General features: G+C 54.1%; 8 protein-coding genes across 8 annotated transcripts; 4 read left to right on the forward strand and 4 right to left on the reverse strand.

The window, feature by feature from the left end:
- Positions 1 to 1,132: 1,132 nt before the first annotated feature.
- LRP88_07632 (DUF2293 domain-containing protein) lies at positions 1,133 to 2,784 on the forward strand (the record flags this gene model as incomplete). Its single annotated transcript, XM_083244152.1, has 5 exons — positions 1,133 to 1,339; positions 1,394 to 1,513; positions 1,584 to 1,847; positions 1,898 to 2,660; positions 2,711 to 2,784. The coding sequence occupies 5 exons, from the start codon at positions 1,133 to 1,135 to the stop codon at positions 2,782 to 2,784; spliced, it is 1,428 nt and encodes a 475-aa protein (XP_083098646.1).
- A 1,459-nt stretch (positions 2,785 to 4,243) lies between these two features.
- On the reverse strand, positions 4,244 to 8,045 carry LRP88_07633 (mRNA-binding protein RRP12; the record flags this gene model as incomplete). Its single annotated transcript, XM_083244153.1, has 2 exons — positions 4,244 to 7,906; positions 7,977 to 8,045. The coding sequence occupies 2 exons, from the start codon at positions 8,043 to 8,045 to the stop codon at positions 4,244 to 4,246; spliced, it is 3,732 nt and encodes a 1,243-aa protein (XP_083098647.1).
- Positions 8,046 to 8,403: 358 nt separating this feature from the next.
- LRP88_07634 (retromer subunit VPS29) lies at positions 8,404 to 9,122 on the forward strand (the record flags this gene model as incomplete). Its single annotated transcript, XM_083244154.1, has 3 exons — positions 8,404 to 8,472; positions 8,530 to 8,940; positions 8,997 to 9,122. The coding sequence occupies 3 exons, from the start codon at positions 8,404 to 8,406 to the stop codon at positions 9,120 to 9,122; spliced, it is 606 nt and encodes a 201-aa protein (XP_083098648.1).
- Positions 9,123 to 9,513: 391 nt separating this feature from the next.
- Positions 9,514 to 11,561, reverse strand: LRP88_07635 (uncharacterized protein; the record flags this gene model as incomplete). The annotated part of the gene is made up of 2 exons (XM_083244155.1): positions 9,514 to 11,062; positions 11,113 to 11,561. 2 exons carry the CDS (start codon positions 11,559 to 11,561, stop codon positions 9,514 to 9,516), a joined length of 1,998 nt encoding a protein of 665 aa, XP_083098649.1.
- Positions 11,562 to 11,990: 429 nt separating this feature from the next.
- On the forward strand, positions 11,991 to 12,531 carry LRP88_07636 (DASH complex subunit Dad2-domain-containing protein; the record flags this gene model as incomplete). The annotated part of the gene is made up of 3 exons (XM_083244156.1): positions 11,991 to 12,207; positions 12,258 to 12,317; positions 12,371 to 12,531. The coding sequence occupies 3 exons, from the start codon at positions 11,991 to 11,993 to the stop codon at positions 12,529 to 12,531; spliced, it is 438 nt and encodes a 145-aa protein (XP_083098650.1).
- Positions 12,532 to 14,024: 1,493 nt separating this feature from the next.
- LRP88_07637 (uncharacterized protein) lies at positions 14,025 to 16,325 on the forward strand (the record flags this gene model as incomplete). The annotated part of the gene is made up of 1 exon (XM_083244157.1): positions 14,025 to 16,325. One exon carries the CDS (start codon positions 14,025 to 14,027, stop codon positions 16,323 to 16,325), a length of 2,301 nt encoding a protein of 766 aa, XP_083098651.1.
- Positions 16,326 to 17,510: 1,185 nt separating this feature from the next.
- LRP88_07638 (uncharacterized protein) lies at positions 17,511 to 18,875 on the reverse strand (the record flags this gene model as incomplete). The annotated part of the gene is made up of 1 exon (XM_083244158.1): positions 17,511 to 18,875. One exon carries the CDS (start codon positions 18,873 to 18,875, stop codon positions 17,511 to 17,513), a length of 1,365 nt encoding a protein of 454 aa, XP_083098652.1.
- Positions 18,876 to 22,337: 3,462 nt separating this feature from the next.
- LRP88_07639 (uncharacterized protein) lies at positions 22,338 to 24,682 on the reverse strand (the record flags this gene model as incomplete). Its single annotated transcript, XM_083244159.1, has 3 exons — positions 22,338 to 22,581; positions 22,630 to 24,381; positions 24,459 to 24,682. 3 exons carry the CDS (start codon positions 24,680 to 24,682, stop codon positions 22,338 to 22,340), a joined length of 2,220 nt encoding a protein of 739 aa, XP_083098653.1.
- Between the last annotated feature and the right edge of the window lie 1,030 nt (positions 24,683 to 25,712).

Genomic DNA, 25,712 nt, shown 5'->3' on the forward strand with positions numbered 1-25,712 from the left:
ATTGATCGATCGATTGGCCGTGAGCACCGTGAAATCTGAAACCCATATCCTGCTCAAAGTTTTGATGGTTGACAATGCGCTCCGAGTACTAAAGCTGACTCTAGCCTCCTTTGTTCGCCCACATGCCGAAGTTTGATATGCCGAAATTCACTGTGGAATCCCATAAGCCTGCGCCTGGCGATCTCGAGGCTTTGTTCAGCTTGAAATTCTGCCGCTGACGAGCCGTCAAACTCAGATGAAGGCTTTGAATTGTTTCTGCAAGGATTGTATTTGAAATGGATTGATGCGGATCGAGTGATTGGTTCTGACACGCTCATTACCAAAGCTGTTCCCTGAACACCTGGAGAAGCCGCCAGCCACGCCGATATTGCGAATCATTTAAACAACGACCAATCTTTTGAAAGGGGCTCTGCTGTGGCAAGGGGACCCTGGCGTAAAAGAAGCATTGCGGCCAGGCTGGATGTTCTAGAAATATCACCTCTCGTTCCCAGCCGAGGCAGACCAGGGGCAGTGCTTGGAGGTTGGAGATTCAACAGTCACATGACTAATGCCACGTGCTAGTTCATGTGATCAAAACTCTGCTTTGACCTCGAGGCACGTGATTGACCTGCTACAGCCTGATTTGGTTCAGCCTGATGTGAGGCCATCCATCCAAGGGACCCATCCGCCTGCATCTCGTCTGCAGAACCTCATCGGAGCCTTACGCCCTCGAGCTGTGCGCGCCCAACTGCACACGCGCCCGACTTTGCCCTCCATCTCGCCCGGTCTCAGTGTCTCCAGGTCGCGCTTCTGGTTTGTGCTTGCCCTGTCGCGATCTAGAGTGTTTGTGCCTCGTTTTGCGACTTGTGAGAAGAAATCGAAACAGCCTCGGCCGTTTCACTTAGTCCGTTTGCAATCTTGGCTTTCTTTTTTGTTTCCGGTTTCCATACAAGGGCATCATCGACCTTGCTCGAGGAGTTTCCCAGAGGAACACGCCTTGCAAACACACACGTTACTGCTCGGCCTCGGAAGAGCCTTCTGAGTTGCTACTTCACGTTCTTTTGACAGCCGTCCCGTGTCCTGCTTTGCACCTCATCTGAACTTTTGGTGCCTGACCACCATGTGGATGGTAAGCTAACCATAGTTGTGCAATATGGGGAGAGAAAAGCGCGGCCTGCCCGCCGCCGTGGCAGGAGGCCCGAAGGAGAGGCATCGCCGAGCCCAGAGATCTCAGTATGATCCTACGGCGCCTGTACCACAAGGCTTTGTTGCCAAGCCAGCCATACCAAAGACAAAGCATCACTCGTACTTCGAGTTTGTGGAGAACAAAGACAAGAAGAAGAAGAAGCTCGAGTTTCAGGTACAATGCGACTATCGCGCCGAGGTTATCTATCACAGCACTCACCACCTCTAGATCACCACCAAAAGCACCCCCCCTCCTGGTTTCGAATTTGTCCCTGCCGGCAATCCCGAACTAACTACAGCATGCAAAGAGCTGTCCCGCGATAAAGATGCCATGATCTTTATAGTTTCGGTATGCGATATGCGATAGCGATATTCCGCCGCCTCCCCCGACCGCTTTCACTAACCTAGTCGTGCTGAAGAACGCAAAAGACAATACCACCAACACCCTATCACATCAGGTCCATCGGATCGGTCATCATATCAGAGAAACGATTGTCGAGGAAGCCCGAGCCAGCTTAGGACACATCCTGAACCGCACGCTCCCACCAACTGGTGGCTCGCCCGAGCCTATCCCAGAATCCCAGGAAGAGTATGATGCGCAGGTAGATGCCGCTTTGCGAGATCTATTCCCAAGGATCCCCAACACCGACCGCCAGATGATTATCGAACATGCTTTCAGACGGGTTTGTACTCCCTCCCTAACATGTCTAGGTACGAATGTTTATGATGGTAGGGCACATCGTCCAAGACCGAAAAAGTAGGACTCTCAGCAGACATCACCCTTGCCCGACGGGTTCAACTTGCAGTGCTCGCCCATATCCGCCATACCCATACCAGGTATGACACTTTACTCAGAGAGACTACATGGCAGAACGCTCGCAAGGTCGTTGAGGCCTTGTGTTTGGATACACTCGTCAAGTGGCGAGGCGATGAGGAGAGTGGCCGGGACCAGCTGGATGAGATCTTGCGGGAAGTCGTCGTCATATCCGACTCGGAGGAGGAGTCCGGCGAGGAGACTGATGATTCGGTCGAAGAGGTCATGCCTCAGCCTCGATCTACTCTGACAAACAGACTCACAAGCAACATCTCTGGCCAAGATGGTCCTGGTCGTCGCCAATCTCCCAGACTCAACCCGGGCGCCAAAGGCCCCGGCCCCCTTACTCCAGCCAAACAGAAGGCCAAGGTTAAGAAAGCCAAGCGAAAGACTTCGGCAGAGAGAAAAGGCCAACGCGGTTTCAAGAGATATCAAGCCTGGCAAGAAGCCCTTGAACGCTCCCGCGGAGAACCGGCCCCAGCTCCCCAATCTCCCGTGGCACGAAGCCTCCCATATACATATGCTCCGCCACCCACAGGAGCTCTTGCGCTCAGAGATGATGAGTTCCCGCCCGCTTCCCAGCTTAGGATTGTTCCAGAAAGGGCCGGGCCTGCGCCAAACGAGAATGGGTATGTTGGGAAACCACACCATCCTCCGAGTAACCAGTTCATGAACCCTGGACGTGAGTCCTTTTCTCCGGTTGCACGCAAGGTAAAGTCTCCCTTCAATGAGTCGTCACCTGTCACACGTCGACCGGTGTCGAGGATTACCAGCCGCTTGCAAGATATGCTGGTGCCATCCATTGAGCCAGCATCTCCCGAAGCCATGAAGCCTTCTTTTATACGTACAGTGCCGCCCAGACCCCAAGCATTCAGGGATGAGCTCCCTTTTGGTTCCAGGATACAACATCCATCCACAGTTTCCTCTCCATTGCGTGGCCTCAATGTGAGAGATGACCCAGCTCACATATCCCGCCCTGATCGCTTCGCCCCTGAGGACAGACCCTACGATGGGCGTCTCAATGGTCCCGGACAAGCCGTGCTACATCGCGAACAGGACTATATCCCTCGCAATGGAAGCCGTATTGTTACTACCCCCTTGTATCGCTCTGACGCGAGGCCTGCACTACACACCCCTCCAGCCATTGCTGTAAGTCGACGGCCATATGAGGAAGCCCCAAGACCAGGAGATCGTGATTCCCCGATCGTTATGGAAGATCGTGGCGGGTTCTACCAACGGGTCCCAGTCCGTGGAGATGGAACCCGCCTAGCGGCCCATGATCCAGGATTTGTCGAGTATAGACGACCTACTCGTGAGACTCGGAGGGTTGAGGAGCCTCGACCTATTTCCTGGCACGAGGGGCCACGAGTCTTGCACGATAGTCGACACGGCGCGGGGATTGAGGTCATTCCCATCACTCGCGCTCCTCCGTTGGAGGCCCGACCACGCCCCATTTTGGTAGAGTCTCGTTCTGCGCCGTATCTCCCAGCAGCCTCAGGACCCCCCTCCGGTTCTTGGAGATATGTTGAGCGAGAACCCCAACTTGTTCATCATGACGCACCCAGTTCGGAGGCTCGACTTATGACGAGTGATTACCCAGGACTGAGACGCGAACCGTATCGAGAGATGTAAGTACGACTACTTCTAGACGTGAGATGGATACTCACAACAGGTAGTCGGATTGAAGAGCGACCCCTGGAGGCTTTCCAGCAACGAGAGCCGATACAGCGACACTACGGGAATCAACCACCACTTGCACCTAATAATGGCCGGACGCACCCTCTACACCCACGGCAACCCGAGAACGTCATTGTTCTTGAGTGATGATGAGACGACACACGACTTGACGACATGATGTAATATGAGCTATTTGCTCACCTGTCTCATTAGAATCACTGTACAAAGAGCTTGGGCGCGACGACAACGCATATGGAGGAGTTGGTTGGCATCACTGGCATCGATATCACTTACTGTATCTGAAAGAGCATGGCGAGGCTGGGGCGGTTACAGTGACTGGCCCCCTGATTAGATTTGTACTGGAATTCGACGGCAGCATGGAATGATACCCAGAGAGCAAGCGATGCTATGCTCTGACTTGAAGAATTATGTAGAAGTCTTGTTTCAAATCATAATGCATAAGCTTGGATCCAAATATATGTAACTTGAACTTTTATTTACCCTGAAATATCTTGCCTGTGCGTGATCTAAACTAGAAAATGAATGCCCGAACATGACGACATGGAATAGGGGGTATAACTATGGCATCTAGTTGCGTCCTCTCCTCGGCTTGCCCACGCCACCCATCGACGGGCCATGTCTCTTCTCAACGCCCAGCCCCTTTCGTCCAGCTGAGATGCCTCCCTTTCCGCTCCTCGCGCCGCCACCTCCACGTCCTCCTCGTCCTCCCCTGCCGCGGAAGTTACCCCTTCCGCCCCTATCCCGTCCAGGGCTGAGCTTGCTCTTGACAGCAGCAGCGTCACCCCGATCCATCTCGAGATCCTCATCATCGTCATCATCCTTGGTGCGTCGGTTGGAGAACTTGAGCTTGCCTCCACGACCGCGCTTGGCAACGTCCTTGCCCTTGAGGGCGGCGACGTAGGCTCCCACGCCTGAGGCCTCAGGGTTGGGCTCGTCAACCTCCATCTCGTCGTCGCTGTCCTTGCCGAGGATGAGCTTGCCGTCGAGGTCGTACTTGGCCTTTGTGCGCTGGGGCTTGCGGAGCTTGACAGGCTTGGTGGACGAGATGTTGGCGAGAGCCTTCTTGTCCAAGAGATCCAGGGGTTCGTCATCATCCTCGATGATGTAGGTCTTTCCGCCCTTCTGAGCCTTCTTCTTTTGCCGAGGGGCAGCCTCGTCATCCGAGTCGTCTGAGGCGTCTGAATCGCTGCTGTAGAGGGCCTGGTCGTACTCGTTCTCAAACTGGCGCTTAGGCTGACCATCGTCGTCATCGCTATCATCACCGTCGTGGGCGGCCTTGGCAACATCCTTCTTCTTCTTGGTGCGCTCCTTAGTCTTGCGGATGTTGACGATGAGCTTCTTGTCAGCATCGGGGCAATTGTTGTGGATGTTGTCGTAACCAAAGCGGCGGACCATGCGCTCCAGGATGTGCTTGACCTTGGCCTTGAAGTGGCCCTTGTGCTCGTGACTCCAGACGATGAGGTTAGGCACGAGGGTCGAGAGCCGGGGGAGCATGAGCTCGACGGGGAGGCTGATGACGCAGACCTTGACGAAGCCCAGGCAGCTCTTGACGATCTCGCGGTTGTTGGACGTGAGGAAGAGGTCCATGGTCTGGACCAGGTCGGAGAGAGTCTGCTCGCTCAGGTCGCTGCGGAACTCATAGAGGAGCCTGCTGATGGCGGTGATAGAGGCAGAGATCATGTGAGGTGTGCTGCCAGCCAGACCAGCGCTGACCATGGTGAAGAACTCCTCGATGTTGGCGGTTCCAGCTGGGGCATCGTTGGGCATGTGGGGGACCTTGCTGTTGTCGATAGGGACGCCGTTGGCACCAGCCATACGGTGTCCCATCTGGACGAGCAGCTCGTAAGCAGTCTCACGAGCACGCTCGTTGTTCTCCTTGCAGCAGATAACAACCTCGCTGAGGACGGCGGGGATGAAGTGAAGGGAGGTGTCGGGGATAAAGGGGAGGAGGGCGGTGACAGCAGCGAGACGCTCTCGTCGAGCAGGGGCAGAGACCTTCTCAGTGCTCGAGAAGATGAGGTTCTGGAGCTCGGCGCTGCGCTCTTGAAGGGCGGCCTTGCCGATCTCAGAGTCTGCCAGACGGGGGATGAGCTTGTATGCCTTCTTCTGGAGTTGAGGCTCATCCTCCTTGTTGATGATAACAGCCGCAATCTCAAAGAGAGCGGCGAAGCTGTCTCGAGGGAGGTAGACAGACATTGTGATAACAAGGTCCATCAGAGTCTGGGCTGTTGAAGGCATGTGGTCCTTGGACTTCTGGCCCTTCTCCTTCTCAGCGGGCTTCTCCGCCTGCAACTCCGCCGCCAGCATCTTGCTAACCCGGTCAAAGGTCTCCATCAGCTCCCCGTTGGGTGTTATGCTCAGGAAAGTGTTGATGGTCTGAAGAATGGGACCTCGGCTCTGAGGAAGGGTTTGTGTGTAGACGTTGAACAGGACAGCAAGCATGTTGCCCGCGAATTGAGAGAGATACTCGAGGTTCTTCTTGGCGGTAGCACGGCTCACTCGGCTCTGAAGAACCAAGTCCTCCTCCTCATCTTGAATCTCAGCAATAGCCTGGCTCGACTCGATCAGAGTCTTGAGCGCACGGCAGACATCCAACCGCAGCTCAACCTGCTTGTAGAGGAGGTTGGCCAGAATCTCAGCAAATCCCTGGTCGAATGCCTCGGTCAGGTCCAGAGGCAGATCACAATAGCCGGGGAGGGTGGACCAGATCTGCTGAACCACTGTCTCGTAGATCTTCACCTCCATTGTCTTCTCGGCCTGTCCGTGGTCCAGAACCTTTTGGAACATGAGCTCACTTAGCGGCACCATCTCGCTCTTGAAGTGGGCCAGGTTTGTGTTGCTGGTATAATCTCGGAGAATAGGGAACATCCAAGCCCTGCCTGGCTGGCCCTTCGCAGGCTTTGCCAGGTTCAGGGGGAGAACAGAGAGGACAGCCTCAGGGCCCATTGCCCGGATGGCCTTGCCGATAACCTCATCGGCATCCTTCTTGTTACGGAAAGATCCGTTCTCTCGGATCTCACCAATCGTCCTGGTGACATTCATCATGATGGGGAACGACCTCCACCTCAACGAGTCGAACATGGCGCCCAGGACGTTGAATGTCTGCAGCCAAGCAGCCTGAAACTGAACGGTAAGAAGTGACTCTGCTGTCTTTGCAACCTTCTCCAGAATCTTCTCGTCGTAAATCGAGGGCTCGAGGATGACCTGTCGAGGGACGCAGTTGGCCATGAAAGAGACCAGACACTCGGAAGCCGAAATTCGGATATTCTCAGACGGGGACTCGAGGAACTGCGCGACCATGTCAAACATCTGGGGGAGGTTCTGGAAAGTCTCATCAGGCTCGACCTGCGCCGATACGTCGTATCCTCGGGACAGAATCGCGAGCCACGGGGGAACAAGCTGGGTGTCGTTGGCAGCCGGACGGAGCTCAGAGATGATCTCCATAAGTCGTGGCAGCTTAGCAGACGAAACTTCATCCGTCATGCCCTCAAAGATCATCTCGAAAATCTCAAAGGCGGCCATGGTCATGTACTCGTTTCCGCTCTTCGCAATACCCAGCAGCAGCTCACACAGCGACTCGATCTTCTTGGTGGGCCAGCCGCCACTCGCGGCAGCAATTGTCTTTACCAATTGCAGGGCGTGGATCATGGCGGGATCGTGGGCGTCCGACTTCTTCTTGCGCGCTTGCGCGACCTTTGTCGCAAGGTCCTCGAGGTTCTTCAGAGCAGTCTGGGCGCACATGTCGGCGGCAGGGTGATCCAGGGAAGGGCTCGGAGGTGGGTTTCGAAGAACCTTCTTCAAGGCATCCTGCGACCTTCTTCGGACCTTGGGTCGGTGGTCAAGAGACATGTTTAAAAGTCCTGCAACAGCCCTTCGAGGACCAATCTGAGAAACAGAGAGCTCCCAAGAAGCAGCATCCTGCGCCAACAGCAACGATTCGAGACATCCTATGGAGGATCGCAACAGCAGAGGCTCCGCATCCTGCAGCAGAAGCACGGGGGCGAGAAGGGTCAGGATCTGGGTGAACTTGGCTCGGAGGAGAGGCTGCGGGGCATAAGGCGTAACAACGTCGAGGAGGTAGACAGCAGGTGTTGCCAGTTCCGGGTTGACTGTATCATTGGCGTTGGCCTGCTGAAGAAGAGCCAACAGAGCTGCAAAGTATCCGGTGGGCGTGGGCGCTTCGTTCTGCTCCTTGAGAGTCGACTCGACGGCATGAAGTACAACAACAGTCTAGTACAATGTTAGTATGCGACTCTCGACATTGGACAGCTCCAGCAAGGCCAGGACGGCTGATACGTACCCTCTGCTGACTCTGCAAGCCAGGAGACTTGATCTTGTCCAGCTTTTCAGCCAGAGAAGGGGTCGCCATGTTTGTCGAGCAATTCAATCCGCAACCACCAAAGACTGGGATTGTAGGTTCGGTGAAAGCAGAACCCCAGGCCCAAGCCCGCAAAATCCCAAATTTTTTGAAAATTGCTTATCGCACCCCGCCGACTTGTCCGATAAGAAGGCGTGGCTGGTGCTTTGTACTAAGCCACATTTTCAGCCCCCGTTATGACGATGTGGCTGCCCTCAAGCTTACCGCTCTATCCGAACCACTACGTACCTTGTCTCGAACTGCCCCTCCAGCCTCACGGAGCTCAAGGGGCTGGCAGCTTGCGCCTCTCGACTTGTCAAGCGCAAACCCATCTGCAGCTTCATCTCTCTCCCGGCGCCAGAGAGACATCATGGCTTTCCTCATTCTCGTTATAGGGGATCTTCACATCCCCGACAGGGCGCTTGACATTCCCGCCAAGGTAATCGCCGACCGCAACATGCTTCGAGGGCCGCGCGCTCGCTAACACCATCCGCAGTTCAAGAAGCTCCTCGCCCCCGGCAAGATCGGCCAGACGCTCTGCCTCGGAAACCTGACCGACAAGCACACGTACGAGTACTTGCGATCGATCTCGCCGGACCTCAAGATCGTCAAGGGCCGCTATGACGTCGAGGCCACCTCCCTCCCCCTAACCCAGGTCGTCACCCACGGCAGCCTCCGCATTGGGTTCCTCGAGGGCTTCACTCTCGTCTCCAACGAGCCCGACCTGCTCCTTGCCGAGGCGAACAAGCTGGACGTGGATGTTCTGTGCTGGGGCGGCACTCACCGCTTCGATGCTTTCGAGTACATGGACAAGTTCTTTGTGAACCCAGGAAGCGCAACTGGCGCATTCCCTGGAAGCTGGAGCAAGGACGGTGAGGAGCCGACGCCCAGCTTCTGCTTGATGGATGTAGGTGTTCTGCGACTGACATCTTAAGGGCCATTGCATACTAACAATGCTGCTAGGTCCAAGGAATCTCTCTCACTCTCTACGTTTACCAATTACGGAAGGATGATAAGGGCAATGAGAATGTGGCGGTGGAGAAGGTGACATACACAAAGCCAGTTGAGCCGTCAGGAGGATCATCATGAGATGGACACAGGAGCAGTAGGGGCTACCACTCAAAGACATTCAGCGATGCATTAAAGACCAAAGAATCTATACCCATCACAGCTTCAAGGAGCACGTCATAAATACTACTCCAAATGAGACAAGGGACGCTCATATTCGACATGCATCGTGCAGCTTAGACGGACCGTCAACATAGTCTCTAATTGGGTGCATGTGAGGTATCCAACACGGAAACAACATTAAATACAATCATTCAGAAAAATAAACAACGTTCCATCGCTTGGTGTAGAGGTATCTTGGGCATGTAACCAGTCTGAATCTTTTTCCCATCAAAAGGCATCAGCGCTGACAAGCAACAGACTCCCATAAACGCCCAATTCTCTAAAACTCCGGCTATTGCAATATGCATCATTACAGCATCATACTCCTTCGTCTCGATGAGGCTCGCTCTCTGATCGCGAGGCCTTCCTCGCTATGGACAGCCGCCGACACACGTCTCGTGGCTCGCCGGCCGGCAGTCCTCTTCTTCGGCTCAACTGGTGCCTGCTTCTCAGGCTGAGGTGAGGAGGGTGTAAAGTCATACACGTCTACCTCGCTCAGACTTGTTGAGTCAGGGGTTGACTCTTCCTTGATGTCTTTGGCTTCATTCGACTCAGCACGGTCCGCGGCAGGCCCTTGAACCATCATCGACGAGCGTCTACCTCCTCGTACACCGACAGACTGGGGAAGCTCTGGCGGTGACCCCTTTCCGGCGAGTGGGCTGGCAGGGATGCTTCCAGGCTCGTCCTCGACATTCGTGGAACCCGCAGGAGTAAGCTTCTTCCAGGAGTCACTAGCATCGGTCTCGCGCTTCATCTTGACCGTGTCGGGGGCAGCCAGGTCGGCTACACTCGATCGTCGAGCATGTTTACCCTCGCCTGCCACAGCGTCGAGGAGCTCCTTTGTGGGTCGTCGCATCTTGTCTCGAAGGTTCGGTTCCGCGTAGCTGACTGCTGCCCTACTCCGTCTGCTGGGCCTTGCTGGTTCCCGGCTCGCGTTGATGTCGATGGGTGGAGGAGTTCCCCCACGTCCTGCCTCCGTCGAAACGGCACTATCCGGCGAGTTTGGAGACAGAAGGACTTGTTGGGTCAAGGGTGTTCCGAGGTCGTAAGATACCTCTGTCACTGCTGGCGCAGTGGGCTCAGGATCAGGGACAGCCTCGATGGGGATGGGTGGCAGGACTTTGGACCTCGACTTAGGTCGTTCTTGAGTGGCCTTGGACTTGACAAGATCAGCCTTGGCCGTGGCAACTTCATCCAAAGCCGCTGGCTTTGATGTCTTCTTTGGCGAAGTCATATCGTCGTTGGTGCTCTTGGCTGCGAGAGGCTTCCTTGTACCTGTCGCGTTTGCCTTCTCGCGAGCTTCCTTTCTCATGCTAGTGAGCTCCTTCAGTGTCCTGCCTCCGGCCTTCTCACGGATCGATGGCTTTTCGGCAATGATTCGAGTGTTTTCGTTTTCGTTGTTGATTCTCTGCGGCTTAGCTGTCCCGATGTCGTCTCTGGCGGCGAATTTTCGCTTCGATCCGATCTTGACAGGTTGAATGGATGAGGTATCAGCCACAGGAGGGTTTTGTTCCTTGGTCTCAAGTGGCTTCGTTTCGATGGCTTTCTTTTCTGGTACAGTTGTCTCCGTTTGCGGCTCCTGGGGCTCTACTACCACCTCCCTCTTCTTCTTCTCCGGTGACGGGGATCGTGGCATCATCTTGTTGCTGTGTGGTGATTCAAGGGCTTCGGGTGGCGAAAGCTTTGTCTTGGGGCTTTCTTGAACCGGTGTAGGACGCGACCGGCTGGGCGAGTCGACCTTGACCGGGTCCTGGTCAATGAACTGTGACATAGGAGGAGGACCAAGCTCAGGAGAATCAACGCTATCAGGGGAGTTGGCATCGTCGGCGACTGATCGGAGGGCAAGTATTTCTTCGGGGCTACAAGGTTGTTAGTCTGTTTCCCCTTCAAGCGTTGCTGGACGACTTACTTCATTGACTGGCGAGGATAGGCCTTGGTCTCTGAAATGTGTCCTAGTTCCTCGATCTCTCGGGCAATGTCTCGCAATCGCCGCTGAGAAGGGCTAGGTCGGGCAGAGCTGAAGCTCAATCTCGGCTTCTGTTGTGATTTTCGAGGGCGAGGGGAATGTCGCTTCATTGGAGGCTCCAGACCAAGACCAGCAAGAAGGGTGCCCCATTCTGTGAGCTGGGACTCTAGCTTGGCCTTGATCGCGAGTGCGTGGTCGGCAATTCTTCTGGCATCGTTGTCTTCGAGCTCCTTCTCAAGCTCCAGGATGCGGCCCCGGAGCTCGAGGTTCTCGGACAGCATGCAGGCGCAATCATTCTCGAGTTCCCGGATTCGAAGCGCTCGTATGTTGTTTGACTTGGCAAGGTCACGGTTCTGGCGCAGCAGCTTCTTTCGAACTATATCGAGAGACATGGTGAGTTGGCGCCGAGGCAAGATGCAAGAACGAGAGTTCCTGAGATGCAACTTACGCGTTTCAAGGCTGTCCGTAGGCACGGGGGGTTCATTCAACCTAGCCATAGCTCATAATGCAGAGGCGGTGAGCAATCGACTTGGGTACTTTGGCTGTGGAGTTTGTTGAAGGGGAGCGGGTTTGTCTTGGGTCAAGTCAAAGGGTGTTTTCAAGTGTCGGTCTGCGAATGGAATTTCTGGTTGTATCATTATTTACTTTTACCGGTTTTGACGTAGCGCAGAATGTTTCTTCGGGGACCCACCCGTTGCCGGGGAGCCAGCTCATTCAGGTAACCCCTCGGTTTAACCCCACCATCAGTCAATGCAGAGACGCGATATTCAAGTTGACGACAAGAGACGCGAATGGTTCTTTGAAGCTTGTTAACCGCAGCCATGTCCTATCCTACGCGATCGTTTTCGGGCCATATGCGCAACCCGAACGCCTCAGCTACATCCAGCGCCGGACAGTCGCCGGCTCTCTTGCAACGCATCGAAGAAAAGAAAGCCGAGCTCGAGAACCTGAGAGAGCTTCGAGATCTGAGTGCCGCGGTCGCAACACAAATGGAAGCTCTTGAGCAGAAGCTATCGACGCTGTCTGATGGAACAGAGGGTACATGACGGGGTTGTCACTTGCGGCGTGCTCTGGCTAACGCTTGCTAGCTATTGCGGCGGTTGTTGGAAACTGGCATAACGTGCTACGTGCCATCAACATGGCTTCTTGTATGCATCAGCATGTTACGCGAAAGAGTATTTATCTGATGTGTTTTGAACAGCCAAACTTGCAAAGACGGCAGTCAATGCTCCCTCCGAGGAGTCTCAAGACGAAACAGGACCACTTCCCCAGACTCTAGTACGAATTCCGACGGAACATGCACCAGCATTGCAAGCGCAGGCCGAAGCTGCCGAGGCCGCCGCTGAGGAACAAGCGTCATGAAAGCTAGGACATTATGATATCTGAGAAAGTTGAACGCCCACCCGAAGCGTCTCCACGATCCCAGGCGATCAAAATCGCGGCGGCTGCACGCCAGATACGTCACATTGGCAACTAATTGCGCACTTCACGATTCAGGATCAATCCTCTGAATCGTCCGTGGGCGATACACCAGGAAGAATAATCCTCGAAGCTCAACGCAGTTCCGGGATTCACCCTCCCCCCTATAGGGTACCTATCCATCCATGTCAACCAAGGCGATGCATCTTGATGGCAGCAAGGGTTGGAACTGAGAACGAATTAAACAATAAGGCAATTCGAATTCTCACGTGCACAACTCTCGTTCGCTGGTTGAGCTTGGATTTGAGACGGTACTCAAGGTTTCTTGTGGTAGTGTCTTTGTCTTTCAAAGGTTCCAGCCACTCAGATTTACCGATTAGGTGGTTATCAATAGCTGCCACAACTTGAGCTCTGAGCGGAGGAAAATGGTAGCTCCAGATCCTGGAGACTAAGTTCCTGATCGGAATCATGTTGCCAGATATAGGGTATGATTGCGGTGGGAGCCTGTCGGCTTTGATGAGATTGATAGCCCAAGTTGTGTTGGCGTTTGCAAGGAATGAAAGTGGCTGCATGGTTCCTGATTACCCCTTACCAGACGGCTTCTGCCAGAGACCACCTTAGCTTGGGGGCCAAAATTGAAGCCAACTTTAGCCAGATTGTATCCTCAAATATTGCGCTGTCCATAATGTAAACCAATGTCGGTTTAGAGACACGTCGAGGTTTGAATGTCGTCTCCCGTCTCTTCTCCAGCTGGTGGATCATCACCCGTGTTGTGCATGTGCGTGCACTATCAATTCGGGGTGCAGCAGCTACTGCGGGCCTCCCGCTCTGGAGCCACGGCGAGAGGGTTTGGCCAATAAAATAGACGCAACACGAGGAAGCTGCAAATGAACCCGAGCTGTCCGTTGGGTTGCGACTCAGTCGGAGTGTACTGTAGATATTGTGTGGAATGGAACTGCCAAGAGAAGCCGGATGAGGAGAAGGTTTCGCCGGCTCCCTTTAGATGCTGCAGCTGCATTTGAAGAGGGGAAGTCGTCTATATAAGAATGATGCGATGCAGCGGCAGTGACGACAGAAGTTGTTGCACTGCAGGAAGGTGGATGTCCAAGCTGTGGTTGCCGTGGTTCTTTATTTGTTGTTGTTTATTTTTCTAGCCTCACTGCTGACATCCACTTCCTCTCCTCTTCAACATCAAACATCCACCATTGATTGCTAGGTATTTTGGTCGCTTCGTCTTCATCGATTCATCACCAACCTCACGGCTCTATTGCCTCAAGAGTCCGCCCAAGCATACTTCATTCTCGCTAATTCCTGTCCATCACAAGTCAGACAGGGCCCCGCTGTCGGCCGGCGTCTTGATCCCTGCTCATCTGCGAAATTACACATCTGCTCCCTGACTTTTCCCCTGTTCTACCGGACGCTGGTGGCGCCTCAATCTGAGTCTCTTGTCTTTGGACCTCTCACAGCCCCGGCATCCCACGTTCCCAGGGTTCGCAAGGGTTCCCGAGGACCCATCAAGACCTCCTTCGAGGCCCATCAGCGACTCGCTGCGCGAGGCTCATTGTTCGGAAGCCATGGGCCAACCCCGAGTCCAACGCGCCACTGCCACGGCCCTGGCCTGCCCGGGGCCCGTGACGAGCCAGGATATTTATGTCGACGCCAATTCAGTTCCCTCCTCGACCCCCTCTTCCTCTCCGGCCTTTCGAGGGAAGCTTCAAGAGCTGTCCGTTGATCAGGTCCACAACAAGAGTCTTGCCCGGAGCTCCCCTCTGTACGCCCAAGCCCCCGACTCATTCTTCACCAAAGACCTAGAGGGCGGCCCCGTCAAGTCCAGATCCTCCTTGTCCCGCGGCTTTCGACGCCGCCCCCAAGTCGACTCGGACACCTTTGAGCCTTTGGATGTGGTTTTGGAAGAATCGACCCTTTTGTCCATTCCAAGGTCTGCTGCGACCGTGGGCTCGCCCTCGTCGCTCAGCCAGCAGCCACGCAGAGGTCAGTTCCTTTACCAATTCCATAAGCGCCTTCTCCAGTCTCATATCAGTCCTTTGCGCACCCGCTCGCTTGGTCTATCACGACATACTGACGTAGTGTGGGTAGTAATCAACGACGAGAACCATCCATTGTTGAACTTCAAGGTTGAAGAGTCACCTCACCAACGATACCAGGACCACTTGGCAGGTCAGTTCGACTGGCTACTAGCCTGCCCGGCACCAGTTAGCTACGCCAGCGACCACGGCTCCTCCGACGATGGCGAGAACGAGACCAAGGTCTATGGCTGCAACTTGCTGTCGCGCGAAACCCTTCCTAATTCCTCCGCCATTCCTTCGACTGACACATTCTCGCTTCTAGCGACTCCCTTGACCCTCACTGAATGCTCATCCCTGGGCTTTGATTGCTCCCAGCTACTGGACCATCAGCTCAACATGTCGTTGGTTCCTCCGCCACTCTATGAGTCTCACCAAAACCCACCACTAAAAGTACCTGAAGTGGTGGAGGTGAGGGAACAGGCCGTCTCGCCGTCGCTCACCTTGATAAGTGAGAGGAGCAGTAATTATAGCAACTCTTCAAGGAACGGGTCCTTCTCGATACCTCGCATCGAAGACTCTCTAGAGGAGCTGGACAAGCTGGAGGATGAGCTTGAGGCTATCGATGCTGTAACTCAGCCAAGACGAATTGCCTCACCGGTCAATGGCAGCTCCAGCAGCAAGCATCTTGAGCCACCGTCCACGAGTAAGAAGGCAACCATCTCAAAGAGGGTCTCGATAGCCGGCATGTCTGCTACAGTTCGCGTCAAGCCATCCGCAAAGTCGGCACCAGCGCTTCGTCGATCGACTTCTCTCGTGTTCCGCGATAAGAAGCAGGATGAGGCACCAGAAGGTGCACCCAAGCTCAGATCGCAGCCTTCGCGAGGTCGACTTTCCATCTCTCAGTCCGCCTCGCTCCATGCACCCATCAAGTCGACCAAGCCCCCAACTGTTCCCAACTTTGAGCTTCCCGGTGAGGCTGTTGCTCGACGGCTCAAAGAACAGCGTGAAGCTCGTCGTGCCCAGGCTGATTCTCAGAAAGCTTATGTGCCTCCCCCGAGACCCAAGTCTAGTAAGCCACCCACCAAGGCCAGCTTTGAGCTTCCAGGAGAAGCCTTTTCCCGTCGGAAGCGAGAGGAGCGTGAAGCCCGTCTCAAGGCACAAGAGGAAGAGGAGCGAAAGAAGCGTGAGTTCAAGGCAAGACCCGTGCGCACTAGTATCACGCCGGCTAGCATTCCGCGGGAGACAATTGCTAGCCTAGCCCGCCAGGGCAAGCTTCCTCAAGAAGATGATGGAGCAAAGCATGAGAACAAAACGAAGCGATTGTCAGTTACAGGCTCACGAGCGGTCCCTCCTTCGGAGGCCAAGCCCTCCCATGGCCGCGGCCGGCTTTCTACCGCAACATCACGCGAGGATCTTAGCAGGGGCACCTCGACATCCGGAGGAAGTGCCAGCGGAAAACGAGCGACGCTCACTGTCGAGGAAGCACATCAACTCAAGCTCCGTGGTAAGGAGATCTTCCAGCGAGACAATACCAGCTTTCAACGCGATAGAGAGCGAGAGAAACGAGAGCGTGAGGCTGCTACTCGGTTGGCGCGTGAGCAAGCGGCAGAACGCTCTAGGATCGCGAGTCGAGAGTGGGCAGAGAAGAAGAAGCGCAAGGAGCAGCAGGCTTTGAGAGATGTCTTGAGGGATGGGTCGCAAGACCATTAGATTGCGTAATGGCCTTCGAGCTGGCGTGTTATACTGATTTTGCCCTGAGCTAGGAGTTGGAAAAGGATTGGAGTTTAGCACTGGTTACGTGCTTGTTTGCTTGTTTGTTTGTTATTGAGATATTGTTGCTTCGAGTATTTGCGAGGGCGTTGGTTTGCGAGCTTATCAGGGGGCGTTGGCGCGCAAAGTTGTTGCTGTATTAAAAATTGTACAAAACTGCATCAGTTAGTAGTTGTTTACCAGAATTGAGGCCATTGTCAGCCATTGTCAGTTGAACGATTCAGGGTGTCTGGGTAGATCGACTGGTGATGACCAGAACAAATGATGATGGCTCAGACATTCAGTCGTGCATACGGTTCAAAGTCCCTGGGCAAACCAACTAGTGATAGCTCCTCACTTTCAGCGTGACGATAATCAAGATATAAAAAACATTTCTTTCCAATTCGCTCGCTATGTACCTCTATAGACCCAAATCCAAGCATCATTCAATCAACTCTTCTAAAAAGTCCATCATCCATCCATCCCACGTTGGATGATTCAACAACCATCTCTCGCATCCACCAACAGATTCAACCCGAGGCTTTGAATCCCTTGCTTTTGTTTTTCACCACCACCACCACCTCTCTCCTTCTCCTCTCCTGCAACCATTACTGGGCTTGATACAGCCCTTTGAATCATCTTGGATAAAAGAAAGCCTCGAGGCTTGATCTGCCGTTCATCGTATGTACAAATTCCAACTCATGATATAAGCGTAGATAGTCAAGGGGATAAAAAAAAGAAGGGGGTTCAAGAACCACTCCTTGGTTGTTGTCTTCAAAGCAAAAACAAGACAATAACAAGCACAGAAAAAAGGGAATAAAAAGCCAAAAATGCTCCGTTTGGATGTTGGTGGTACAGAACACCGTTGAGAATAAAACTCTCAGGTTTCAAATGGAAAGAAAAGAGAAGTAAGCGATTAGGTTGTAACTTTGTCGAGGCAACATGAGATTTGTCCTCTCGTCAAGAAACAAAGCAGACGCCGTTGTGATTTTGTTGTTCAAACGCCGGTTCACTGCAGTCCACCTTCCTAGCGAGAGAGATTTTCGACAGGATGCGGGTATCTTTGTAGTCACAAAGGAAAAGCAAAAAGAGACGGTGGCTAGCGAGTGTTGATAGCACCGTGAGGAAGAGCGAAGTGAGAGATGTTTAAAAGTTTTGAGAGATACCCGCGCTCTGCTGAGGGTAGTGAGAGGGACTTTCGATGCGTGTGTTTCGACGAGCCGGGTTGTCTCGGATAACGGCTTGCTGTGGTACGTTGTCGCTGTATGGGTTCTGAGTGTATTGATCGTAGTACGAGCCACCAGCTCCATATGGTACTCCCATGGGGTCTGAGGCATCGGATCGGGCAGCAGCACTGTATGAAGATGAGGCGTTGGAAGGTCCACGGTGCACCTCGGCGCCACGGTTGTTGGCAGCAGAAGGGCCCATGGCTCCCAGGATCTCACCCTCTGGAGAGTGTGAGCCGTCCATCAGGGGCTCACCCGATCGTGCATCCGAAAAGTTACCCCGGGTCGGAGAAGTAACGTCAGAATAAGCTTGGCCATTAACGCCACCAGACATGGTGGTGGAGGCCTTGCGTCCGGTCGAGCCGATGGTGGTGTTGCCCCAACCACGGTAGCCCGAGGATCCATCCTCCCTCATCTCATAACCACCGTCCGCCATTCCAACAGCTGGGATCGTGGGATCAGCATTGGGGTTGTAAGCATAATCCTCGACCTCCTTGCGGCGCTCCTCCTCGGCCTGCCTTCTGGTCTTCCGCTTCTTCCACCAGAACAGTCCGAGGAGAGCAAGGAGGGCAATGGCAGCAATTGGAACGGCAACGCCGATGGCAACCTTGCTCTTTTGGTCCAGTCCACCACCGCCACCGTTGCTCTTGGAAGAATCAATGGCCTCGGCATCATCCGAGTTCGTCGCTGAGGCGGATGCTTCAGTAGCGGTGACCCTTTGAGTCCTAACAGCCGTAACCAGCACTATACTAGTTTCTGGGCCCTTGCTGCCTGTAACTGTAACGATAGTCGATAGGATTTCGGATGTGGTGACTTCGGAGGCAGACGGCTGGTTGTCTTCGCTAGAGCTATCGTCGTTGTTGTCATTCGTAGGAGACGGCTTGGACTCTTCAGTAGTTGGTTGCGCGTTTGATTGAGTGGGTTGAGTTTCGGGCTTGTTCTCCGTTGGTGAAGGGCTTGAATCATCGGAAGATGGTTCATTATTTGTTTCTTCTGCCGAATTCGCCTGTGTTGGACTGGGACTGTTTGAAGGACTGGGTGCCTCAGTTGGAGAGTTACTTGGCTCATTGTTGGTAGCTGACGCATTGTTGTCGTTTGAATCTGAAGTGGCTGGCGGATTGGCGGCGGATGTAGGAGAATTGTTACCCGCAGATTGCGAGGGTGAGTTATTGTCGGCCGTGTTGTTGTCGGTGTTGTTGTCGTCAGCGGGAGATGAGGGTTGAGGGTTTGGCACCGAGGCCGCCTCGGTGGGCTGGGAGTCGCCCTGGCCCGTAGTGTTGGACATGACGAAGCCGGGCGTGCTCACTCTGGGGAGTTGCCTGGGATTGAGGAACATGTCAGTGGGACGATGATACTTGGATCCAAGTAGATGCTTGTTGAATGATGGTGCAGCAGCAGTAGTCGGGTGATGTAGACAAGGACGAGGGGGTAGTGTAGTGCATCAAGCAGCGACAGGAGCGGAAGACCATCAACAAAAGGGAGGCGACGGATGGGATAGGCCATCTAAGCGCGATGGGTTCGGAATGGGGAGGGGGACAATATTGGCGATGGTTGCGGATCAGGAGTGTCCTGCCCAGACTGGAGACTGAGGGCGATGGTCGCGTGGAGGGATGACAACGGGCGAATGCATGGCAGAATGCACGAGTATCGTGATACAAAACGTACCTTGAATCGTTTGACCGATCTTTCTGCTTGCTTTCCCCCTTGTCTCGAGAATGAGAATGCGGAGAGGGAGACGAGGCGATTCGTCGCGAGGCGAGTCAAGGACGAACAGGTGGTGTTTCGAAGTCGGCCTGTGGATGTACGAGGAGAGGTTGAGAGAGTGTGTCGAAAGTGTACGGAGTAGGCCTGAAGGTCAAAGGTAAGGTCCTGTCGGGTCGGAGTCGGGGGTGGTTGGTTGGGGGTGGTGCGAGCTGTAGGCGAGACAATAAACACAAGCAACGGAGCCCACTCGAACAGCGGGTTCTTTTTTTTCCCTCTCTTCAGAATGAAATGCCTGGGGGCAGTTGGTAAGGGCCTTGCTTAGCGGGCGGGCGCGCGCGGGTGGAGGCCGTTACTGGGACTTTTAGCAGGTCCTGACCCTGCCTTATTTTCCTTCTTCCAAGCTGAAGACCAGTTCCAGTTTCAGCTAGTCCCAACAGTCAAGCTTAATTTGCGTCAAGAGAATCGATAGAAGGTGAAGAAAAAGCCGGGCGGCCGGGGACTGGCGGGCGGCGGTCGCAAAGTTGGGCGGTTTGGTGGGAACGGAGGCTAGTAGAGGCGCGCGTCCTGGAACTTGGACGGGTGTGTCTGTTTGCTTTCGGCAAGAGGCGTGATGCTCTGCTAACGGCTACGAGCAATCACGAAGAAGAGATTGTGCGTGTGTGAGAGAAAGAAGAAGAAGGATGAGACGGAAGAGAGACAAGGGGGAAGAATAGAGTGCAACCAAGAAAACAGAGAGTGTGTGGCACATGGATGGGATGGGCTTTTGCTCCTGAACATCATCAGCAATGAGTGAGCATCCATCATCCGCAGCAAGCACTACACCAGCAGCAGCAGCAGCAAATCGTCGTCGGCCGTTCGGGTACCTTTCCGTGCTTCAGGTACGAGAAGACTGACTGGTCGAGGTACTTTGATTCTCACCTCATCCACCACCGTGTAGCAAGTACCAATCCCCTTCTATCTCGATCAAACTTACTGCAGGGGTTGATGGACCACATGCTGCGGCGGCCTCTGCCCCGGTTCTGGACCACCGGCCACACCCCGGGGGGCCCTCTACTCTAGCGCCGTGTAGCCCCCGAATCGATACGAGGGCCCAGCGAGGCTGTGATCTACCCACCCTCGGCACGATTCGACGAGAGGGCAGCTGACAGGGAAATGCAACATCCATTTCTCTTTGTTGGATTGTCATTGTCGACGTACTACTCGAGGGTTCAACTATCGAATGCCTCGACAGAGAATGAATACCAGCACACGAGAGGATTGCTCTCACCAGCCACCCGAGGCTGCCTCGCAATTTACACACAACATGGGATTCCCCTCCCTCCCTTACAGCTAATATATATGTACACGTCAATAGTCCCATGGAGACATCATTTCCCACGCTGACTAGGCTAAACACTTTTGTGGTGATAATTCCTTCCCAATCATGCAAGAGTAAAATATTTTGCAAAAGCTTGTGACAACGTGAAAAAGCCATCTGTGAAAAAACCCTAGCACGGCGCCGTTTCACCACCACCTTGATCTCCATGAGACGTCATCATGATGAGGGCGGATAATTTCCCAACTGGCATTCAATCAGTGCCGGTTTGCCCGGCCAAGAGTCCCCTTCCAATTTACCATTGCTGCACTGGAATGTCATGGTCCGACAACTACAACCGCTCGTCAAGAATCACATTCACAGAATTGCAATCGCACATATTAAATAATATCTTTTCCCGGCCAGAGGATGCAGACAGAAGAACCATCTAATCTCGGAGTCACGCCCTGAATAGCCGTTGCGATGCAACGCTGCTGTCCCCGGTCACCACCGAAATCGACAACAATGTCCGCCGACACCTCGACCTCGACGACCGCAGAAATCTAGATCTTTGGAACGTGACAGACAGGAATGAGTCTAAAACATGGCTCAAGACATTGAAAGACAAGACAACTGAGAGTCTTCTTGTTCCACCTGCCAACCTGGTTCCAAAAGCAAATGGAAGGCTTAAACGAGATCCCGTCAGCCATAATCTCGCTCCCCAAAATCATCACCGCCACCAACTGGACCCCTACACCTTAACAGGGCATTCTATCAATCCAATCAAGCATCGACTTGGCAGCTGTGATAACTCACCCGCCACTCTGATCTTGATATCATATTCATCTCTATCAAATCCAAACATGCCCATGCTACCGTATCTCCCGCCTTCTTAGATATCTCAAGCCTTCAACCCAGCTCCGGCCCAATCTCCACTCATCGTCTGTCCCTGGTACAGCCCATCCCACGCTAGCCGCGAGCCACCCAGAGCCACCCTTGGAGGCGGAGGGCCCCTAAAAATAGGAATCTGATCGCGTGTCGCTGCTCATCCAGTCGTATCGCCTCAGGAACAGTGCCTCGATTTGACGCTGCCTTTGCTGATCCTTCAAAACATCAAGTTGGCGCTGCTGAATGCTGCATATCCGTCCCGCCAGTTAGGTCTTGTTTGTTCGCCACTTCGTGCCGCCATCAGGTTTTCCGCGTCCTTCTGGAATAGAAACTCCATTCTCAGACACGGGAATGCCGACTATACGAGTTGTTGGTTGTAAATACCAACTGCCCATTTGAGAACAGGGCAAGTCCAAACTCGGACCATGCCAGCCCGTCTAACTTATTCGCTCCAATCACCCCACGGCAGTCATCAAATCGCTCGTACGTCGGTCAGTAGCATCAATCTGGTTCAGTGTCCATGGTAAAAACGAGATGGTGATGCTCAATATGATAGCACCACATCCAATTGACCTATATACAATGGCTAGACGTTGTCCAGGCCAGTAGTCGTCATCTAGTTTGTCGTGTGGTTTTCCAAAACCTTCTATATGCAAGCCCTGCATGTTGCCCAAGAATGTGAAAGATGAAAATCGCAAGTCGTCATGACCCTGAAATGCGCCCGTGAAGCGAAGAAAGTGCAAAGAATTTGTCAAGAACCGGCGCACGCTGTGTGAGTAATGCAATGAATGCCACAAAACCAACGCTCAAAAAACTGTCCGAAACATCAGACAGACAGGTTGCGCTGCTTGTTGCCTTTCATCAAGGCCGAAGGGTCCATGAAGGCTTGAGTGCGTCTTGCATAGACGTCTGCGTGAAGACCGTATCGCCAGGGAGTCGGCTCACACGTCCAGCTCCAGCACGGATGGCACCGAGCTGTGCTTGAGAGATACCACTCCTGTTACTCCTGATGCTGCCCGCGTCGCTCATCGTGTCTGCGTCCTTGAACTTCTTGGGAGGAGCAAAGTCCAGACCCGTGAATGTGCTTGACTTGCGGAGCAAGTGACTGTGACAAATTAGCATACAATCATATTACATCACAGTGCTAACTTACGGGCTAGGCAGAGCGGTGAGCTCGTCGAAGGCAGTCACTAGGGGCACGGCTGCGGGCACTGTTGGCGAGTAGGGTCGCCTCTCGCCGAATGGGCTCTGGGAGCGGCCGGCGACGTTGTCTCGGATACGATCAGGCGGTGCAAAGTCGGCCGCGTTGATGATAGCGAAGTTGTCATCCTTGAGCTTGGAGGGGGTTGGGAGCGTGGGGAGAGGAGCAGGGGGAGGGAGCCTCTTCTTGGGTGGTTGACGGAATCTCGCTGAGGCAGATGAGTCAGGTCGAGGGCCGAGAGCAGACCCAGCACGAGATCGTCCTCGAGGTCCGCTCTGGGCGCTCATGCCGCCGATAGAGCCATGAGGACCGTGGGGACCGCGAGGACCACGGGGGCCGGGTCCGCCCCGGAAGCGGCCGGCAGGCGGAGGTGTCATAGCACGACGAGTGACAGGCTCGGCATAGGGCATGACAAAGGCATTGGTCTCGGGATCGAAGTAGGCCGCCGCCTCACCAAGGTTGCCTTGGTTGTTGTAGTCGTCGTAGTACTGGCCGTGACCACCATTACCGCGCTGCATGGGGGGCATGGGAGGCATAGGTGGTGGCGCCTCCTTGGTATCCTCAAAGTACTCCTTGTAGAAGGATCGAATACGGTTGGCACGGTACTCGGGGTCCTCAGATTCAGTGATATCATCCGGGGGGAGAGGGCGGAATCCAACAGACAATCGCTTGTTATCCTGCTGAGGAACTCCCAGGCCCTGGGGCTGAGACTGATCAGGCAAGAATGATTTGCGCTGCATGGTGCGGCCACGGCCTTCGTCGTCATCATCTCCATAGTAGTCAGCAATGTCAACCACAGGCTGGTAGGCCTGGTAGTTAGAGCCGTCGCTGTGTCGGTCTTGGCTGGGAAGGGGAGCAGAGCGAGGTGCATCATCGACAGTTGGGGAGGTAGGCTTAGGGAATCCAAAGTCCAGTCCAAGACCAGTTGGCTCATTATCCTTGTTGGCAGGCAGAGTAAAGGCGTTGCTGGCGGGCTGGGCAGTGTCTGTTGTCTGAGCAAACGAGGGAAGCTCAAACTCGGGGCTCTTGGTCCTGGCGACTGGTGGTTGTTGAACCAGGGAGCTGTCATGTTTCTCATCAAAGTCAGAGATGACGCCGATCTCTGGGACGATGGAAGCGGTATGGGCCTTCGCCTTCTCGGATTCGACGGGGGAGTTTGCCTGATGAGTCGGCTCAGGGAGTTTGGGCGTGGCAAAGGGATCAACCTTGGAATCCGTGGCTGAGATGGGCGTCTCGGGAAGAGAATTCATACGCGAGGGAGGCATCCTCTGGGAGGGATCCTTTCCAACAGATGTACGGTTGCTGCTTGATTTAGTATACAGCGAGGACGATTCCTTGGGGTTAAAGGACCGCATGGAGCCGGTCTCGCTATGCGTGTAGGTCGCAACATACTGGTAGGGGTCTTGGCTATCATTACCGAGAGACCTGGCCAAAGAATGAAGTGACTCGCGCGACTGCTGCAGGCCCGGAGGCAAGAGGTAAGGCGATGAGAGGTTCATGTCCATCGAGAGCTGACTCTGCTTGTGATGGAGACCTTTCTCGCCGCCTCCACCCATGAAGATGCTTCTGCGGGCCGACTTCTTTTGATCGCCCAGTCCAAAATCCAGGCTCTTGTGAGGATCTCGAGCATCCTCCAGTCTAGACCTCTTAACATTTCTACGATGAAGGTAGAACAGAAAACCTGCAATAAGCACGAGGACAACACTACACAACAAGAGTCAGCAATTCATTCCTCAAGTTCACCAACCGCACTGCTCAAAAAGGTATAGTTGATGGCGTACACAATAACGACGACGATGGGCACGGTCAGATTTCCTCCAACAGGCTTCTCGCAGGTGTTGGAGTCGGGCGTTTCCTTGCACTTGTCTTCCGACGATCGTGCGAAAAGTCGATGAAAGACGCCAGTCGGAGGCTTATCTGTGCTGTCGGGGGGGGCCGGGGTGACCTCTCGGCCAAGGTTGATACGGGGTTGAAGGCGGTAGCCTCCATAGTGAGTGAGCTCCATGGTGCGTGTAGTTGTGGTGACGGCGCATGCAACTAGAGAGCTTCCAAAACAAGGAGGGTGTTGACGATAAAGACGGTTTTCCTCCACAACAATTTCTCGAGATGGTGTAGAAAGATATTAAGAATTGTCGAATTAAAATCCAAACACAACTGTCCTGACCATTAAGAGTTACGGTTGGTGACGAAGTTGGCAGACAGCTGAATAGTCTCCAATGTTGATAAGGCGCTCGGGGGGTCTTGAATCGTTTCGTTGAGGGATCGAGAGAAGCGTAGAAGCAAATGGGATACCGCAAGGTTCGAAACGAGGTTGTCAAAAGTGCCAAAAGGCCAGCGAGCGATTGTGAGTGAATGGCTATAATGTTGCTGTGTAAAGAAGGACTAGGCCGCCGGACAATGAAGCCAAGAGCAGACCAAAACGAAAAGAAGGACTTGAGCTTGAAAATCAAGACTCGGTATTAAGGCAAGGTTAAAAGAATGACGAGCCCGCTGGCAGGCAGCTTCTGTGAGGGAGGAAACAGAAGGATCCTGTCGTCGTTCGGTCGGTCGACAGTTGGAGAACGAGAGAGAGAACGACGATGGAGAGGAGGAGAGGAAGAAGAGAGGTAGTGGAGGTTGGATGGAGGTGGTGGAGCGAGGCGGGAGACCAGACCCAGGTGGGAGCGTTCCTCCTGGCAGGCACTGACTGTCCCAGCGCCTTCCCCCAGGGAAGCTTGCAGCGGGCGTGCTGCCGGGACCAACGCCCACTGTCCGCGTATGCTGCAGCGCGATGTACCCTCTAACAATATCGATTACAGCAGGCTAATGCCTCGATGGCCTGTCCAGCGCAGCACCAGGGGATGGATCAGATCCATGGATCCCGCCCGTCCCAGACGGTGAGCTTCGCCGTCGCTCACTGGATGGATCCCTAATCAGGGGAGCGAGACGGAGCGAGAGTGACACCAGGTTGGGTTCTCGTCCGGCCCATGATTGGATCCATCAAACCATTGGTGGTTTGGGACCCCCCGGTCATTTCCAGGCCCCCTCCAGTGCTC

The sequence above is a fragment of the Fusarium phalaenopsidis genome (assembly GCF_050370095.1).
Source record: "Fusarium phalaenopsidis strain FUZ10S chromosome Unknown contig_32302, whole genome shotgun sequence".
Lineage (NCBI taxonomy): Eukaryota > Fungi > Ascomycota > Sordariomycetes > Hypocreales > Nectriaceae > Fusarium > Fusarium phalaenopsidis.